This window comes from Ischnura elegans, chromosome 11, assembly GCF_921293095.1.
Source record: "Ischnura elegans chromosome 11, ioIscEleg1.1, whole genome shotgun sequence".
Lineage (NCBI taxonomy): Eukaryota > Metazoa > Arthropoda > Insecta > Odonata > Coenagrionidae > Ischnura > Ischnura elegans.
In genome coordinates, this window is record NC_060256.1 from 23100364 (window position 1) to 23119804 (window position 19441).

Below are 19441 nucleotides of genomic sequence, written 5' to 3' on the forward strand. Positions count from 1 at the left end.
TTGCAATAGGATATATTTTGATACCTAGAATGGTCTTGTATTTTTTGGTAAGCCATTATGTTCCTTGAAAAACGTAAATTTTGACGAGGAGTTTGTATCTTTTGTTGATTTGCCGGCCTCGGTGGCGGCGGGGAAACGTTCTCGCCTGCCAAACAAGAGATCGCGGGTTCGATTCCCGCCTGGGTAGGTTTCACCGGTCCAGGGCATGGTCGTTTGTGTACGTTTACTTATTACATTTGTTGAACACCCCGGTGTAAAATAGCCATTAAAAGCTGTTTCCGGTGGTTTGAGAATAAAATAAAAAAATAAAAATAAAATAATTCCTTGGTTATCATTACGATGAACGTAAAAAATTCATGTATTGTTTCGCCGCAGTCGCTTCGTCATCTTAAATCAACATCTGATGTCTGTTCATTGTTTCTTAGTTTTCACTTTCGTTTTCTGCGTTGGTTCCTCGATTCCATATTTACGTCCACTGCACAACGCCCTCAGAAAACAGAAGACTATCAATAAGGATAGGATTGGAATGGAAGCCAGCGCCAATGCGACGTCGACCGAGTAGAGTTGGTACCAAGGCAGGTCCCTCGACGCGGGCTGAATGTGCTTGGCTCCTTTGTGCCTGATGACGTATTCGGTCCAGAACACTGCCCGCTTGAGGGGGTGTTCCGGTTGGTCCATCGCCACCTCCTTCAGACGCTGCATATTATTCCTATAGCTGAAATGAGATATTTATCAGAATTGGATAGCTACATCTACGTAATACCCTGCGTGTCACTCCAAGGGAGTTTGGCTGGGGGTGAGTACACACTAATTTGCAGTACGCCTTCTTAGTCATCGGAAAATAATAATACAAAACAAAAATAAATTAAAAAACGACGTTTTTATAGTGAACTAAAAGGAATACAAACAATTTCATATGAGCATGATAGAGTCCTCTAAAATTATTTTCTTCATATTCGACGCGGAAACACGTATTTTAACGCGAGCGGGCCGTTATGTGTTATTGAAACTGATCAACCAAACATTGAGTCTGAAACTTCTACATGTTAGAAACTTCTTCATATATTTTAGAAAAACGTTTTTAGCTAGAATATCTGTTAGTTTTCTTGATATGATTGTGTGTGTGTGTGTATTTGGAAGGGGCAAACACGAAAATACGATAAGGTTAGGAGAAAGGGCAGAAAGGAGGACGGAGAGGAAAGGTGCGTCAAACCAATCTTAGTGGTTGTAACAATCGTAATTATTGCACACGTACAACGTAAAGCGTTCCACGTACACGTAAAAGTACAACAATCGTAATTGTTGACTTATGGCATAGCAAAAAATGGATGGATGGGAAAATTCTCACCGTTGGCCTTCACTGAAAATGATGCGGGAATGGCAGGATGTATTTTATACTGCTGTATATAATGATAGCTACCTAATCGATATTTCATGACAGTTCGGGAGGTAGTCAATTAATTAGAGCATTGGATTACCTATCAAAGTATCAAGGGTGCAAATCCCTGTTTAGGTTCTTGGTCACTCTCAAACAAATTAGCAGTATTCCGAATAAGCAGTAAAATACGTTTATTTGCTGACGACGCTGTCATCTATCGCGAAATTAGTGATCACTCTGACTATGGAAATCTATCATCGGATTTAAACAAAGTTCATTTGTGGAGCCAAGGGTGTGGACTCCAACTTAATCTGAGCAAATGCATGCCAGTTCATTTCTTGCGGAGTTCGTACAACTATTATCATGTATATACTGTGGATGGTATTAACATAAAGGCAACAGACGAAGTGAAGAACCTGGGAGTAACGATAACCTCGAACCTCTCGTGGGGAACACATATAAAGAATATTTGCGGCATAGCCCTGAAGAAATTAGGATTCGTCAAGCGTATTGTGGGAAGAATTTCGGATGAGAAAGTAAAAGAAAGGAGCTATTTCGCACTCGCCCGACCGCACCTTGAATATGCAGCGAGCGAATGGGATCTGGTTCAGAAAGACTCAATCCGCGAACTGAATAAAATACAAAGGTGCTTGAATTTGCTAGCATTTGTGATAGTTTACGTGGCCTACCAAAATATTTGAGAATCTACCAAAATAGAAATTACAAATTAACTCTAAATCGAGACGATTATAAACGCTCTACTATATTTAATACAGATACACTTTTACTTTTATAGAACTCACCTTGTGTCCTCAAGGGCCTCCTTTATGGCTTCTAATAAAGTATCTTTGGTCAGATCCGTGTATGAAAGCCTTATCCCAACCCTCATCTGCACCACTTTCTTCATGTTTAGCTCTTGATCACCATAAAAAGGAATTCCGATGACTGGGATGCCCCTGGCGACAGCCTCTTGGAAACTTAGGAGACCGCCATGTGTGATAAACAGCTTCACGCTTGGGTGGGCTGGAATAAATCATGAATCTCTCTTAGTTTTTACAAGTAATTGGAAATCAGTTCAATAGCTTTGAAAGCAAGAGAGACTAGCCAAACCCTACCCTACAACGTTTATGAGGGTACTCAAGAGTAATGTATGGTATTTGCTGGTTGTAGGTAGAGAAAAATGATGTGCTTGCATGGTCATGTAATAGGTTTTACTCGTACAATTTCACATGAAATTGAGGTAGGGTAACGAAAAACAGTACTATGAATCAGGAGATTAATATTAATTATCAGTAACTACAGTTTATTTTTTTCGTTGGACGCAATGCTGCTGTTCTCATAGATTCAGATTATAGCTAACTCCTTCCCTCTCATTCATATACAAGACATCATATGTGTGTTACCACTTTTAATTCAATCTCAGTTTTGGCAGTTCCGGCTCTCCGTGCTATCTCATTTAAAACCTGAATTTGATCATTGCGAAGCTATAGGGTCATTTAATTTCAGAAGCTTAAGGAAGCTTCATTCAAACCTCGGTGACATTGTAGCTAGCTGGTTTAGTGGCAAAATGCGTCCATAGTGTGCTGATGTGATTAAGTAATGCTTGTGGTAATATATATCATTGACAAGAGCAGCGGTGTAAATAGGAAAATGCTTTGGGGGGATGGCATGGCCAGGGGTGGCGACGGGGGTGGGGAGGAAGGGATCGACGGCAAATTATTGAAAAATGGCTTGCCTGGAAATACATTTTTACATAATTTCGGCACTAAGGATTTAACTGTAAGCAGATGATGTTATTACTTGCCATAACTAAACAATATCTTTATATATTTTTAAAAATTTCTTTGAGGCTTTGTGGGAGGGGGATGAGATCTATCCCCTTATCCCCCCCATAGTTACGCCACTGGGCGAGAGGATGTATCTACTCGATTTCATTCAAAAGCATCTGAAATGTCTCTCAGCGAGAACAAATCTAACGTAAGTTTTTTTTCGGATCCCTCTTCACGCATTTAAGACAATGCGGGGAGATAATCAACCCCTTTTCCCCGAAAACGTCAAAAACATTCATCAAACAATTCTCTTATGTAACGATTTAAAACTGAAAATATCTAGAAGAAGGAAAGGCGAAGGAAAGAATCGTAGAAGAGTAACTTGATGAGGCAGTATGTACGTTCTCCTTTTACGTGTTATTTAGATATATATTAATTGATTGTACTGAACCTGAGTAAACCTGCTTGTTTATGTTTAACCTCATTTTCATAAACTAAGAAAAACTGATCATTTTATGATTTTATTTGGTTTATTTTCATTCCGTATTTAAAGTAATGTACGGTCCCAGAAAGAGAACTTTTACCACTCAGGAGCCAAAGATTTTCTAACTCCCGACTTGACGTCGAGTCTGCAATGCCGGTGAACCACGCTTCCGTTGCAAATTGCGACAATCACAACAAGTGCCGAGCGAGGTCCTTCCCTGCCGGTCAATGAGAATTTTGAAGCCCGCGGAGGATGACATATTTACTCGCGATTTTTTATGACATGATGCCCCTAGGGGCGGTTAACGTCCCTCCCTCTCTCCACTCCTCTGTCCATCGGTCTGACATAAACCTTTCAATCACGTACGGCGAAGAGAATAAGGCTTGATTTTTTCTGAAGATAGGCAAAGATAGCTGTCAGTTTCACGCAGCCTAAAGTAACTCGCCATAACCTCCCTGCGTGGAAACACGATAAACAAATTAATTCACTTTGTACTCTAATATTAATCGTTCGATAAATATTTCAAACCTTTAAAATTGCAAATTTTAAATAATGTCGGTACAACCTTGAAGAAAAACGACGTTTTCACTCTTTAAAAATACCATATTTTTTCCGACCAACTCTAGAAAATTGATGTGCGGAAATTTGCGTGCTCCCAAAGCACATATGTATTAATTATTTGAGCCATCATTTGCGTTAATAGGCTTCCAAAGTTGTTAAATATGGTCTTAAAATTCCGAGGTGGTGGCAGTGCATAAGGTGGACATCGCGCGCTCATATCAGTCACGGAATCATTCAAGCAAATTAGAACAAGTTCTAATTTCATTCGAACGACAGGAAATTTCCGTTTTACACAGTGAATGATTCATATTCGCTAGATCATTCCAATTACAATATTTCACGAGGACGGGATCGATGAATCAATGCTATTCACATTTTGCTTAATCGAAAAGGAGATGTTGAAGCTCGTCAAGCTGCTAAAGGTCTCAAGATTCCTCGTGGATTAGTTCTGGATTGCGAGAAAACTAATTCCTTAGAGGCCGCTCATTTTATTTTTTCAAAGTGCGCTAAATTTCTTTTTCTATTGACTATACACCTATACATATATGTTAAGTAGAGGCATTTAAGATATGTGTTCGAAAATTTGCAGTTAAAAAATCGCTGCGATCAGCAAAATACTGAGCATATTTCTATGTTATTATTAAATTTTTTCATGTCCTTCCGCAGTGCCTATATTAAGTCCGAAGTTAAAGTAGCAAAAAGGATGATATTGGATTTTCTATCACTTTTTTTTCATTCCCAGATAAGCGAAGTAAATGTCATTTATTATACAAGAGAACAATGTAACTCCGTGGTGAAGAAAGCTGGAGAAACTATTTTGAGGTAATGCAAAATTAATTCAATACCACAAAATTCGTCTCGCAAAGTTTTATCCCTGTAGAGGTTTGTTACGCCTTACAACCGGTTACCGACAAGCATATATTTCATTGTAATTAGGTAAAACTCATATTTGTGGCAAAAGGCTTGGACTTTGCTATGTGTGAATGTGATTTTTTTTGTTAAAGATGCATGGTAAATTAAAATTCCTTTTGACAGTCCTGGAGTGTTCAATTGTAGTCCAAGAGTTGTTTGCGCAATGGAAGAGATAGCAAACGGACAGGAGACGTGAGCTATTCATTCCGCACCTCATTAGTTTTACATGATGTATGTGATTTTTTTGATGCTGAGACTATCAAACTTGTGGAATGTAAGATAGGAATTGTGTAGTCCTAATATCGCTAACTAAATAAAAAACAGTCTAACATAAAAACTAGCATGTTATCTAAGCTTCCAATTAATTCCTCCGCCCCAAAATTTATGACAATACGAGTGGTTTTTTCACGGTGGATATAAGAATTTGGTAATCAATGCCTTGGAAAATATACATCTCGAAGGGAAGCGTGATTGTGAATGGCCATTTGGTGTTTTTTACCGAGCAAATCCGTTTGAGGCACCCACTTCTCCAGCCTGACGTTGGGCGGTTGTCCTGGCAATGGTCCATCTCCCTCCCATTTGATGATCACCCTCTGCCTGAGCTCAGAGAAGGCTGATAGGATGGCATTCCTCTTTGCATCGGGGAAGTTAACACTTTTCAGGTTGGTACCCATGCTGAAGTATATCACCCCGTCGGTCGCTTCGTCCATGTACATTTGGAGATTCTATAAGAACAAGTGACCACATATTAGAGATATTACACCATGAAGATTGTAAACAATCGGACTCGTACTTCAAAAACTGCGCGAGTTGGCAATATATTATGTGGTTAGAGACATATCGATTGAATATGCTCACAAAAGGGCTAAAGAAACAAGTCAGCATTATTTTCAGATTAGCTTTTTGAGAAAGTCAAATTTTTAAAGATCAGTAGAAATTTCTGTTCTGATTAGCAAATTTAGTCGCCATTCATAAGGTAATTTGCGCAAGAAATTGTCCTGGCGACAGTATATACACTGAAGTGAATTCTCACATCATGGAAATTACCATGCTTACCTATCTTATTCCCTTGAAGAGAAGATAATAATAAAATTCGTGTATCCGGAAAATGAACCTAGTTTACATTGTACCCAAGATTTTAAGAATAACAGACATAGTAACAGAATCACTTTCCAAAAGCCTAATTACGGTAAAAACTATTGTAGGACGAAAAAATATAATAATCGAGAATACCGTAAAATATCAACCAAATTCCAACCAAAATGTCCTATGGTAAAGAAATACAAAACTATGAGGGCGAAATAACTAAAAATAACATGAAGATTAACTTGGTTTGACGTAGACCCGACACAATTGACTTATGTATGTTGAAATCTGAGAAAAGAAAAGGGCAAAAGTGAAAAGTAATTACTTTATGCCAAGGTTCCGAAGCCAATTACTTGATATTTTATATCTCTCACTTAGTGATTGAACCCGACCCACCGACTTAATCCGTGAATTTAGTAAAATACCAGAAATCTCCGTGATTCGTTATAAATTCCTTCGAGCGTACAGAAAGCGTTACACATATGCTAAACGAATTAGGCTGGGAGCCGCTGGAGACTCGGAGGGTGCGTACTACGGTTAGGTTGCTTGAGCATATGAGAATGGATATCTTTCAGAGCGGCAATGAAAACATCATAATGTAACCTCACTACACTTCCAGATCCTAGAGACACTACGAGTGAGTTTTTTTTCAACCTCCTACAGCTCATCAAAATCATCATGCAAGCGACAAGCGTGTACTGCGCAGGCAGGGAAAATGCACGTCCTCCGGACCACACGCTCAAGTCATTTCTGACCGTAAGTGCTAGTATAAGGTAAATCGGAATCTCATTAACTACACTGCTTTTTTTCCCATCAAGTGTGCACTGCGGGGAGACAGCCAAAAGACTTGCCGAATGGCTTCAGCCTTGACCTTCCTTGCAGCTAAATATGATAACATGCCTTGACCTTCTTGCTGATAAAAGAGATTTTTAAAAACTGCAATGTGGCTAGAGTGTGAAATATTGTGAAAAATTACGTTCATTCCCATTCAAAACAAACATGCTGACTTATGGAAGTGACAACGCCCGTCATCTCAGCGCTGATGCAGCCCAACTCCTCCTTGAGAAAATCAATGGGGCATTTTCGATCACCCGCTGTGCAATGCCGACCTAGTGCCGGGGAGCTTCCATATTTTCGCTGAAATGAAGATGTGGCTAGATGCCAGGCGCTTTTAAAACGGGCGATGAGCTTCAGGGCATAGGCATAATTCATTGTAAGTCATTGGCGGCAATGTTCCATGAAGAAAGTAAGATAAAGCTTGGCCACAGGCATAATCAATTCCTCAATCGGTGAGGCGATTATACCGAAAGGATACCACAAGTGTTCTCAACATTTAGCAGTGAAATAATTTTTAATCAATCACTTCGGGCTCTGATTATGATACATTGAAGGTTGAAAAAAACGGCCGTCTTATAAATCAAGAGAAATATTTTACCGAACGGATAGGTACGGGAATTCGTTTTTCCTCCGAACAATTAAGGACTTTAATGCGTTCAAAAATTAGGAGGAAATACTATGCGTAACTACGCTAGAGCATTTACTTATTATTTTTTTAACGTCTGATGTCCTTGCACCCCCCGTCACAAGTCCATTGAGGCGGATTGCAGGGTATTATGTAGATGTATATTCCTTTCGGTGTGTACTAGGGTTATTAAGGTCAGGTTATTTACTCACCTTCGGTAATGGCTTAGGCGGATTGATGTGGAGTCCTCCGACCTCCACTACGTTCGGTGTCAGGGTGCGCGGATAGCCGTAGGCGAAATGGCTGTTGACCAAGACCAGGCTTATGCGGCGCCGCAGTTCGAACAGCGGTGGATGGTCGCCGAAAAACCTCCTGGAGATCTCCTCGAAGCTCGGATCCAGGTCGTACGTGAAGAAGTACTCGTAAAAGAGCACGCTCACGAAATTAACGACCCTCTCGACGAAGTTCATGCGGTCGGAGAAGGGCAGAAACAGGCTTGGGACGAAGGAGGGTAGAGCCAGGTTTCCCACGATGCGGTCCGTGTTAGGCAGGGGTCCGTTTGGGCTGAACAGGATGATCGGGACGTCGTAAACGTGAGCGAACGGGTAGAAGCAGTCGCTGAACAAGGCGCTGGTCAGTAACACGTCGAAACCATGTCCGTATGACTTGGGGTCCATCAACTGCCTCATCTCGGGGAGGTCCAGGACGTCTTCGCAAGTTCGCGTGGTCGTGTTATGGAGTCTCCACAAGACGTCAGTCACCTGAAATAGGATAAATAACGGGAACTTTAGTCGGTCTCCCACCCACACCCACACTTATTATCCCTAAGTGAAGAAAACCAATTAAATCTGTTCTGCAATTTCGCATGAAAATTGTAAAAAATAAAATACAAAAGAAATTTTCCAGAACATGGGCACAAAAAAGAATAAAAAATGAAAACAAAATCTAAAAAAATAATAACTATTTCAATTATTAATGTATTAAGCTTGTATTGTATTGAACAATTGCTTCTGAACTTTTGAAAATTTGAGATTAAAGTTTCTATTTCTCACAAATATCAATTTACGCCAGAAACGATATAAATTGCGCTATTTTATTCATGTTCCTTATGTTAGTAAACCAGCTGGTTGGGGGTGAGAAAGGGCTCGCTGGTACAGCATGACTGTACGCTCCTTTTGCTTGGCTATCGACGTGAATCAAAAGCCTTATTATTTACTTTTTAGTACAATTGATACTGTTTTGGTGAAAACCTGTTTATTCTAAATATCGTTTTATTTTTTTTAATTTTCTACTTTTTAGTAGGGAATTATGCAATCAATTAAACCAGAGCTGTTAAAGATATTTCTATCACAACTGTAAAATTAAAGTCATCTCTTTAGAAAATTTAAAAATATTTTTTCGCATGGATATTAAGTTAAATGATTAGAGTGCAATGAAGAGAAACTTTAAAAATCTGATTATTGAACATTGAATTGTTATCAGAAGTAAGCAAGTGTGCATTAGTTCAAGCCGATCTGGCTATGAGAAGTGGGTTAAAAATCAATTAGAAGATTACATCGATGAATCACACAAACAGAGGAAGCAAGCTTTCACTTACCGATCAGACTTTAGTACTGTAGATCTGTTCCCCAGTGCCGACAATTTTCAATACGTTATTAAGAATCAACCTTTTATCAGGGATGGCAAGTGAAACGAAACGAACATGTTTTATTTCGGCACGGAGGGAAACGAAAATACGAGGCCTAGGTTTAGTTTCGTTCCCGCACGAAATTAAAATCACCTAGGAGTTTAGTTTCGACCCGAGACGAAACTTTACTCCCGGGAACGAAACTAAATTAATCGAAGCACCGCTGCTCATAGTTAAGTTTCTTTCCCAAAAGTTGGGTGGATGGGGATACGAGGGAATAGTTTGGATCCACTGCGTTTGACATACTGTGAAGAGGTTAATTCAATAAGCTTAAAAATCGAGTGGCCAGTTTGCGTTGACCGATCTCCTGTTAGTGGTAAAAATGTGAGTTCCCCATGCATGTAATGGCGGTAGTTGATGGTTTGAGGCGTTACTTCGTGGAATTTATTCGTATTGAATGAAAATTACACTTTGTTTTTCCACATAAATATTTAAACAACTTTTCCACATAAGCAACTTCTGCTCTATTTATGTGGAAAAACAAAGCTTAATTTTCATTCAATAATGCAGGTAGATCGAACCTATACTTCATTCAACCATGCTTCGTACTCTGTGTGTGGGTCGAAAATTAACTGCTCGAAAGTGAAGCACGTGGTTTCTCCGCTGCGAAGCATCTCATACTCCGAAACCCCGTAGTGCTACTTCTGGTTGTGTCTGATGCGTCCATTGCGTCGTTTACTCATTACTGTTTGTTACGTCACGTCATACAACTTCTGTGGTAGGCCTTCCTGCTGGGTAGGTGTTGACGCTCTCTAAGAGAAAACCATAAGGTTTATATGCAGTGGCGCCGACTCCATGGGGCCTGAGGGGGCCCGAGCCCCCTCAAAGATTCGTTTGGGGGGGCGGAGCCCCCTCAATAATTCAAGAAAATAATAAAGTTATATTATGCTTTGTGAAATAACAAAAATATATTGGTATTTTTTATTTCCCATGTTTGACGATAGTTACCTTTTCAAATACGTTCAATAATGTGTCAAATGAAATAATTATGACGTAGTAAGCAGGTCAACCGAAAACACGTTGTGTTATGTGTTGTGGAATCATGATAGTGTTCGGTGCTGTGACACACTTGAATTTAATCTCTTCCCTGGGCAAGACCCCCGATATGGGCCCTCCCAATATTTTTTATAAGTCGGCGCCCCTGTTTATATGTTTCTACACAATGAAAGGCATATTTATCGGTATATCAATGAATTAAATTGCAACTGCGGTATCCGCAACACAATTAACAATGTTTAGAACAACAATAGCGTTACGTGCGACGAGTTGCGGGAACAGAACGAGACGACCGCTCAGCGAGAGGAAGGGGTGGGCAGCTGAAGCGCGTAAGCGTAGAGTATTTATGGAGAAAACATAAAAATACTATGTATATGATCATGAAATACGAGTCTCAATTTTTCCACTTCTCTGGTTACTATCCTTCTGGAGCAACGTCGGGAGACCTAATTGTCAATTATATATTACTTCAGGGGCATGTATACCAACATAATAAAATTTTTTAATAACAAGAGTCTATGACTCGCGAATCGCATTCGAGATGCATTTAAATCGGTCACCTTTATGATCTTCGTTTGGCTGTACGCGGAATAGTGTGGGGCCACCGCCCTCGCGACGTTGATCTGCGTGAAGTTCCCCTGGGGAGATTCGATGGGGTGCGGCGTGACAATGGTCACGTGGTGTCCTCTCCTCGCCAGCTCCGTGGTCAGGGCGCCGAAGACGTTCCGGTGGCTGGTGGATGAGAATGGGAACATGCCGAGGATCCGCGCGGCTTCGCAGCCCCCGGCCGAGAGGAGGAGGCACGCGCCCAGGGCGAACAGGGGTAGACAGCCTCCGGAGAACGAACCGCTCCTCCACATCGCTGAAACCAGAAATTACCGCGAGTACGCCTGGGAGACGTATCGCAATATCGGAAACGTCATCGGTACGCCATATTAATATGAATTCAACTTTTTTTCTGGAGACATATCGTAGAACGGCATATTGGAGAGATAAAAAGTTGTAAAAAACGCAATAAGTGCTAAAGGCCTGTTTACACGATAAATTAACACGTACGAGTTAATGTACGTTTGCAAGAATGATTTTGGTGGACCGGAACGGAACATGTACGAATGCATAAACCAAATTAGAGCATGTTCTATTTTATGTGCATGCATTCGCACAAGTTTGTGAGTGATCATCAGAATTGAAAATAAGAATGGACTGCACAGCCTAAATTCCTCACAAAATAAAGTAGACATTTTCATTACCTTTTGATGCTCGTTCCTGTTAGATGTCACAAGCGGGAGACCAGTTCTTGCTGTGGGTACCCTGTGCAAGAGGTGTCACCAAGGATCACATAGTGAACAATTGATATCAAGAAGCTGCTTAAGGTTGCCAGTCCTACCGTAATCGTCCGGAACCATGGTGACAGATATAATAAGAGATAGTAAAATATTTGTTTTGGTATTACCCTGCCATTTTTCTTCAGATAAATTATCCATATGGTGTATTTGCATGTAGATCATTGATACGTACCGTGAGTAATCGTGAGGAACCGGTAAAAGAGAAAGTTAAGGATTAACTATTGTTTCTGGGGACTTCCCGATAGTGTGATGATATTTTGTCGTGCTCTAATACTATTGAACTTCCGTTTTTATGATAGTTACGCCAGGAATTGGAGTAAATTACATTATGCTGCAAATTAAAAAAGAATATGACTTTCATGTTAAATAAGTGAATTAATTTCATTTTTCAGTCATTTCATACCACACCTATTCGATTTCTTCCATTGGCCTTCCGTTTTCCATAAAAATAGCACCTTTGAATTTTCACTATTGTCAGACAATTTAGAGCTACTATGAAGAAGACTAATGCAGAAAAATTTATTACACCAAGGTGATTGAAATTATGACTTACATGGATGTCATCTTATTTTATCTTATTATCTTGTTTATCGGTATTCCTCATTTGGCGATAATTTAAAAAATCCATTCACGGGTACTCCTAACAAAATGATCAAACATCGTTACTTTAAACTTTTCATAATACGTAATTGCAGCACGAAAAATCGCGCTAAATTAAATTCTTCGAATATTATGATCTTTAAAAAATAAATGCTCTTCAAAGAGGGAAAGATCGTGCCTAAAGGTGAAATTCAGGGTCACACTTTTGGAATCAATGTAGAATATGGACGATATCGGGAAACAAGTAATAATAATTAATAGTGGACATGTATTTAACTTCGTATTATCAAAACGTAATGAGCATAATTTATTCTCCTCAGATTGTTACAACCGATAGGAACATTGATTTTAAACATTTTAAAGCTCAGAATTCAGTTTTATGTCCTATTAAACTATTTACAAAGTTAAATTTACAAGTTAATTTACAAAAAATCAATTACTAAGGAAACTATACAACAGTGCAAAACAGAAATCATGATTATACAGTGTTGAAGTGGTCAATTAAGTTTGGCTAGTTATAAATAAGTATATTTTTTCTGAATTTTTGCAAGAATGAATCGTCTTAGATTGGTTTAAGAAGACTGCTCTATGTTTGTGGTGTGGCAACGGTTTATGATTTTTTGAAAAGTTGTGGAGCAATAAATATTTATTTATTTATTTCAAACTTCCCCGTAAACAGCACTTTAAGGCCTTTACTACGGAGGATAAACAATACACAACACAAACATCTATGCCCTGGATAGGGACCACCTACAAGGGTGGGATTCGAACCCACGACCTACGGTTTGGCAGGCGAGGACTTTACCCCACCGCCACCGAGGCTGGCAAATTTATGAAGATAGCTGGGTTCAGCTGTAGTAACAACATTAGACAATATTTTTCTCTTGGTATAGAAATCAATGATGAACTATGGTTCATTATTTTTACGTAAGGAATTAATGAAACAGGCCAAATAATTTTTTTTATTTTTATGTCCATCGAGGAAATATTTGAGAATTTAGTATTGAGAATCGAAAATGAGGCTATGAGACCCATGAGAGGTTCATGCCGGAAAAACTGGTTGCCAGGGAGTTATCGAAAAGTAAATATATTTGGGGACAGATGCGACTACTTCTGGGATATTGTGCACATATGCTACCGTTTCTCCGTGTGATGGATTCATTACCATTCTTTCATTCTATAGATCACCGTTATATTCTACAGCGATAGCTTTTGTTTGAGCGCTTGATTTCTTCTAAAAGCTTTTTAAGGCTCAAACCTAGTTAGGGTTGAAACGGGTTGGGTAAAATAAACGTTGTGTGAAACATTACAATGCCGTAATTACTCTCCATTTAAATGTCTACATCCAAATCATTGAGCCTTTTTTTCTGCATTCGTCACTTTTCTTCTGGATGTGCGACACTTTTTTATGATTTTTGAGAGAACCAGGAAAAATATAACCATTAAAATGGAAGGTATCACGACGATCACGGACAAAACGTCCAGCAAGCAGATCTGGCTCCAGTGAAGGTAGAATGCTGCCGGTTTCAAGTGCTTAGCACCGTCATGCCTCAGGACGTACTCTATCCAATAGATGGCCCTATCCAAAGGATGGTCCTTCTGGTCAGTAACAATAGATTGCAGTCTCTTCATATTTTCGGCATACCTGAGGTGAATAAAAGTTTAGAATGGTTTTATGGTTTACCGGTGAACTCCTGCGATTAATGTTTATCGCACTTAATCTCAGTTGAGGCCCTCCATTTTTGCCGACCTTTCAATGGTATTCTTTTCCGTCATCTTCAGGGCTGATAGATGGCGATGGCCTTCAGGCCGTTTTACACGGGGCACGTGATTGCAACAACACCCAAGCTCTGACAAACAATTTGACGTGTGTTCGAAGGCACAGTCAAAATTGCGTCGTGCAAAGCGGTGAATTGCCAGGACGCATGCGAGAATGCATTGACGTGAGGCGGCAAAATAATCACGGCTCTAATTTCGTTTGTGCATTTGCGCCATTTCATGACATAATATGAAATAAATGCAGTTATAACCTGCGCAATTACGTGCTTTGTGTAAAACGACTATTGTATACTGTCGTCAGGCACGTAGCCAGGGTGGCGGGGGGGCTTTGGGGGCATCAGTCCCCCCCCGATTTTTTATGCCTTGTAGCGACTACTCGTGATGCATATGCCATGCATTATTGAAAGAGGGTGATCCCTGAAAAAAGGTATGCTTTAAAATGCTTTTATGTATTGACGAAAACTGAAAAAAAGTATCTATACTATATCATCTATACTAACAAAATCCATTTTCGAGGATGTGGCTGGTTTTCTCAATTTCAGCTACATCTACATAATACCCCGCATGCCGACTAAAAGGCGTGTGGCAGGGGGTGTTAGGACACTAGCCGTCTACGCATAAAAAATGAAGTGCTCGAACGAAGTTGGGACTAGCGTTTATTTAAGTCCTTTATGGTTCGGGCGAAAAAACGAATTCCCATATCTATCCGTTCGGAAAAACATCTCTCTTAATTTATCGCTTCTATCGGACATGAAAATATAGTGTGCCTCTAATATTATGTTCTCCTTAGAAATCCATTCTTAATTTTTCAAGCAATCTGAGCCTAAAAAAGTTTGTCAGAAGTGGGATTCGAACCCACGCCCTCATATGAGGACCAGAAGTCACAAGACCCGCATAGCGGGCAAGAATATCTTGAGTCTGGCGCCTTAGACCGCTCGGCCATCCTGACAGTTGGCTACAAGTTGTCCTGGAATCTCAAAAAGAACCCTCCAATTGTAAAGGAAAGGATAATCTCTGCATCGAGATCATGAGCCCTGATGAGGAAGAAAGCAACACTCGTAAAGAGTCTCGCCTTCCTTTTGAGTTTCCGGTAAAAAGGAGTGATTCTTACCTTCGAAAAAGTACCCACGGTAGTACATAAGGCTATCATCTGAGCACTCGGCATCAATCGGGCCCGAAGGTGAAGGGAAAGTATTCGATTGAAAGATCGGCAGAATAGGATAGTCTCACCCGGTAGCAAGCCCGAGAAATATTTATCGAAATAAAATTAGTTGTTTGTTACAGTACCTTTACTATATCAACAAAGCATAAAAGGGAGAGTGTAACCTAGTGGGTAGAGAGCTTGGCTGTTGATTTTGGGGTGCCGGGTTCTAATCTAGAGTGACGTCTTCGGATATCCATGGTCCCAATAACAAACATTTTACTTGCATAATTTTATCACGGATGAAGACTCAGGATACTCGCAAACAAATCTTCGAATTGCGGCGGAAAGTAACTGGCCCCCCTGCCCTGAATGAATGAATAGGGAAGTTTCCTTCATCAAAGAAAACGAAAGGCATTGATTGCGATTCGTTACCCACCATTAGTGTATTCATAATATAAAAATTATTTGCTTTTTAGAAATCCCAGTTTAGACGAATGTTAATGGTAAATTTAAACCTCATTTGAAAACGGCCAGATTGGCGCCCATGCAATGTCACACCACGTGATGTCACAAGGACGTAGTTTCTATACGAGTAGATAGGAGTTTTACATCGTCTGAGATTACCGATGCATGCATAAGGCGCAGAGCTCAGGGAAACATGTCATAATAATCACCTATTAAAACTGCCTATGGTCGGAGAGTTTCCTTCGCTTGATAAGGTATTAATAATGCTTATTTAAGCCAAGCGCTACCTTCTAGCAGCCTTTATCGCACCGGCGCACATATCCTCGCCCAGAAGTCACCTCACACGGCGACAGCGGGAACCAGAATGGCGTCACACGGGGTTTTCCCAGCATTCATAGTTAGCCGTCGCGTTTTCGTGCGCTTGAAAATTTTCACGTTTCATTTAATCGCGAAAAATAGATATCGTCATTTTTAAATCTAAAAGCGTGAAATGCGTACTCCAAGAGTAATAACCTTTCGATTTAGGCAATAAAAAAATAAAAGGAAACCACCATATTCCACATTTATAAGGTTCGGGGTGAGCTCTATTCAAATTAATGCAACCCTTCCTTCGGTTCGAAACATTTTGTTAATATGGGCGGCCGATGAGTTTGGTCAGAACTTTACTTATTTTATTCACCTCCGTGCCAAGTTTTCTAACCGAAAAACCTTGGAAATAATGAGTATAAACTAAGAGGAGTATAACGCCTCACTAAGCCAGCGTAGTTAGTCAGTTCGTATATTTTGTGACGAAAGTTTTCAGGTAAAGGGTATATCGGCTTTCGCAGCTTAATCGTCGTTTGTTGAATGATGACAACAACATTGTTGAATTTTGCTCTTAATGCAGCTCAATCCGATTTATATCGGGAAAACCCTTAAGTGAGTTCGCCCAGAAGCTACAGAAGGTATAACATTATATTCCATTTCTATGATTTGGGAAGGATTTTTCTAAAAATAAAGTTTTTTTATGTATTTCAATTGCAATATAGTTTTCAGATATCTGAAATGAAATACAGAAAATAATTCCGTAATATCCTCTTTAATATATATCGTTGTATGTTTTTATTATTTATTATTATTATTTATTTATTATTTTTAATCAAGAAGTTAGTTATTGTGCTCCTGGAAATTTGGATCGATACTAAGAGCCCAATCTGTTTCCGCAGAATTACTTCGACCAGAATTATCACGAGGTATTGGTCAGCGGGAGCTTGACTTTGTTCTGATATGTCCCAATCCACTCGTGAATGCTTTTATTGATTTTTTGAACACATCATACATTGCACCCAAGAATTCACAGGTAGCATTTATATTGTGAGGAGAGAGAGTTTGGAAGTACTATCGTTTATAAAATAATTTAATGGCGGAAACGCAATTGATTTATGAAGTTATTTGAATCTGTTTTATTTGAAGAAGACACTCTTCTTCTGTTACTCTAGTTAGCCACCAAATTTACCTAAAGGAGGAAAATTGGAACCTAAGACGCTTCCAGAAAAGTTGGCGAAACATTATCAATGGAGAAACGACGAGTGGTCAAACTGACTGTTACCCCTTCAACCAAGCTCTCTCGTGTCTAAATGCGTACGAACTTACCGAGGATTGAATTTTAAAAGGTAAGAAAAGCAGTTTACCTAAAGTTTACCAAGAAATTATCAATTTTGTGTATGTATACTTACTCAGGATTTCCTAAGACTTGGTCGATTGCATCGAGAAGACTGCTCGTCGTTATGTTCTTAGGTTCAAGCTTCACCCCGACTTTGAGGTCAAGCATTCGGTTAACGTTCATGACCTGGTCTCCGTAATAAGGTATTCCAATGAGAGGAACTCCCCTATTGGCGGCTTCTTGGAAACTCAATAGTCCTCCATGAGTTATGAACAGCCTCACGTTTGGGTGAGCTGAAATGTTTATGTGAAGAAAAAATCACAGAAAGGATTTGAAATTTCAAATCAGAACCATATTAATATAAATATGTATTCATTTCGTATAATTAATTTTGATTTTGAGGTACTTAATTTACTTTTATCGTGTGGTTTACCCTTACACTTACTACTTGACCTTCAGGAATCACTAAATACTAAATCATCCAGGTTAAAAATATATGTGTGACGAGATTAGGAACTTTTCCCTTCTCATTAAAAGCTTATTTTTTGACGTTGAAAGAGGCTGAATGTTTAGATATTTGCTCATGTATCGAAGAAAAAATTTCGCCTTACCAATGAAATCTTTTATAATCGATGGATTTAAAATCTATAATCAGTTCACGATCTGAAATATGTGGCAGTGCTGGCCAACTACTTGTGGGTATTTTCTCACGCTCATGAACGAGGAGAGCTTACTTATGGCTCACTTTCATCATCCACCGAGAAAACCGCATATTCATTCATGCGATACCAGCAAAATATAATCCCTTTCCATTGGAAGACTCATAGTGGAAGGTGTTGCGGTGTCTTATCGAATCTATTTTTATATTTCGGGGATAATAGATAAAGAAGACAAAAAACAAGTGGAAGATACCATTCACATGTCGACATTTTTTTTCTTTTAGCTGATATTTAGCTGATTTCTCTCGTAGTCCCTAGTATTAAATTCCTAAGAACAAATACCACGTTTATGCCAACCGTACTCATCTAATGTGTTATTTGATGCTTTAAATGTTTCCTCAAATGGTCTTCACCTCACCAGAAGCGTGTTTTTTTGTTATTTAAGGTGCTCTGGACGAAAAATTCTTATTCATACACAAAGAAAACAGTACAATTTCGTTTGGTTCACTAGTACACTTTAACTGGCACGATCGGAGTTTCATGACATAGTTACATCTTCATGGGACTGATCATTTATGCATCTCCTTTTATAACTTGTCGGGTGGGACTGTAAGGACTAGTAACCATCGGAAAGGAGTGGGGTGAGTTTAGACTTAGTATTGGGTGTAGGGATGGGTCAAAAAGAACCTAACTGCCAAAACGAACTATTCACTGAAATGAACCGGTTAGAAAACGAACAGTTCTCTAAAAATCCCTGTTCACTGTTCATATCTACGCTGCAAAAGTGCGACGTATTCGGTCCAACAGGTATGCTCACGACGAGGTATTTTGATCTGCAGCTTACTCCAACAAGTGCGTAGTGGTCACGACTGATGGGAGTTACGATGCATACCATCCAATTCCGCCGAAGTGCGTCATAGACGACCGACCACCTTCCCTTACCTACCTACAATTCCCCTTCGTCCACGAAAACGAACAGTTTAGCTGCTGAGCTGTACGAATGCTCTAATGTTTCGAACTTTTGTTCATTTTTCTGAACCTGTTCGTTTTCCCAGCGCGTTCATTTTACGGAAGCCGTTCGTTTCCGCATGGCGTTTATAACTGAAGATGTAAATATGGTGTGAAACTCGGATCGTGCCTGATAAAATTTACTAGTGAACCGAACAAAAATAGCCCTTGTGTCGGCTTTCGCGATGTGACGGAGATTCAGTGGAGAGGCTTACAGGATTTACACCTTGTGTGTCAATTTGGCATATTTAGAAGAAGCCAGCCGCAATTCCGGCGAAACAGTCGTCTACACTGCTGGACGCAAGCGGTGTAAATCCTGCTTCAGTGACCTGAAGAAGCAAATGCCGGCGAAATAATCGTTTACACTGATGGACGCACGCGATTTAAATCCCATAAACCTCTCCTATGAATCTAACAAAATTATATTGATTTATTATCCATAGTGAAATGTTTCACATTGCTA

At 39.6% G+C, this 19441-nt stretch overlaps 2 protein-coding genes and 1 non-coding gene across 3 annotated transcripts in view; all 3 read right to left on the reverse strand.

The window, feature by feature from the left end:
* Positions 1-280: 280 nt before the first annotated feature.
* On the reverse strand, positions 281-11413 carry LOC124167770 (UDP-glycosyltransferase UGT5-like). The gene is made up of 5 exons (XM_046545785.1): positions 10896-11413; positions 7865-8413; positions 5604-5829; positions 2182-2401; positions 281-715 (listed from the first exon to the last, which is right to left on the reverse strand). The coding sequence occupies exons 1-5, from the start codon at positions 11193-11195 to the stop codon at positions 412-414; spliced, it is 1599 nt and encodes a 532-aa protein (XP_046401741.1). The 5' UTR covers positions 11196-11413; the 3' UTR covers positions 281-411.
* Positions 11414-13079: 1666 nt separating this feature from the next.
* LOC124168427 overlaps positions 13080-19441 on the reverse strand; it is a 32264-nt gene continuing 25902 nt past the window's right edge. Inside the window, exons 9-10 of the mRNA XM_046546648.1 lie at positions 17385-17604; positions 13080-13926 (exon numbers count right to left, since the gene is read on the reverse strand). Of these exons, the coding sequence (XP_046402604.1) occupies positions 13632-13926; positions 17385-17604 (515 nt within the window). The 3' untranslated portion in view covers positions 13080-13631. The remainder of the gene's footprint in view (positions 13927-17384; positions 17605-19441) is intronic.
* On the reverse strand, positions 14895-15009 carry Trnal-caa. Its single transcript has 2 exons — positions 14972-15009; positions 14895-14940 (listed from the first exon to the last, which is right to left on the reverse strand). It is a non-coding gene; the product is annotated as a tRNA-Leu (tRNA).

Bases quoted from the DNA above. Each gene is read 5' to 3' on its own strand.
- LOC124167770 (XM_046545785.1), bottom strand. From the start codon at position 11,195: ATGTGGAGGAGCGGTTCGTTCTCCGGAGGCTGTCTACCCCTGTTCGCC. The intron at 8,414-10,895 runs GTGACCGATTTA...ATCCTATTTCAG, and splicing joins GCCAAACGAAGATCATAAAG to GTGACTGACGTCTTGTGGAG. The intron at 2,402-5,603 runs GTAAAAAACACC...GATTTATTCCAG, and splicing joins GCCTCAAACGGATTTGCTCG to CCCACCCAAGCGTGAAGCTG.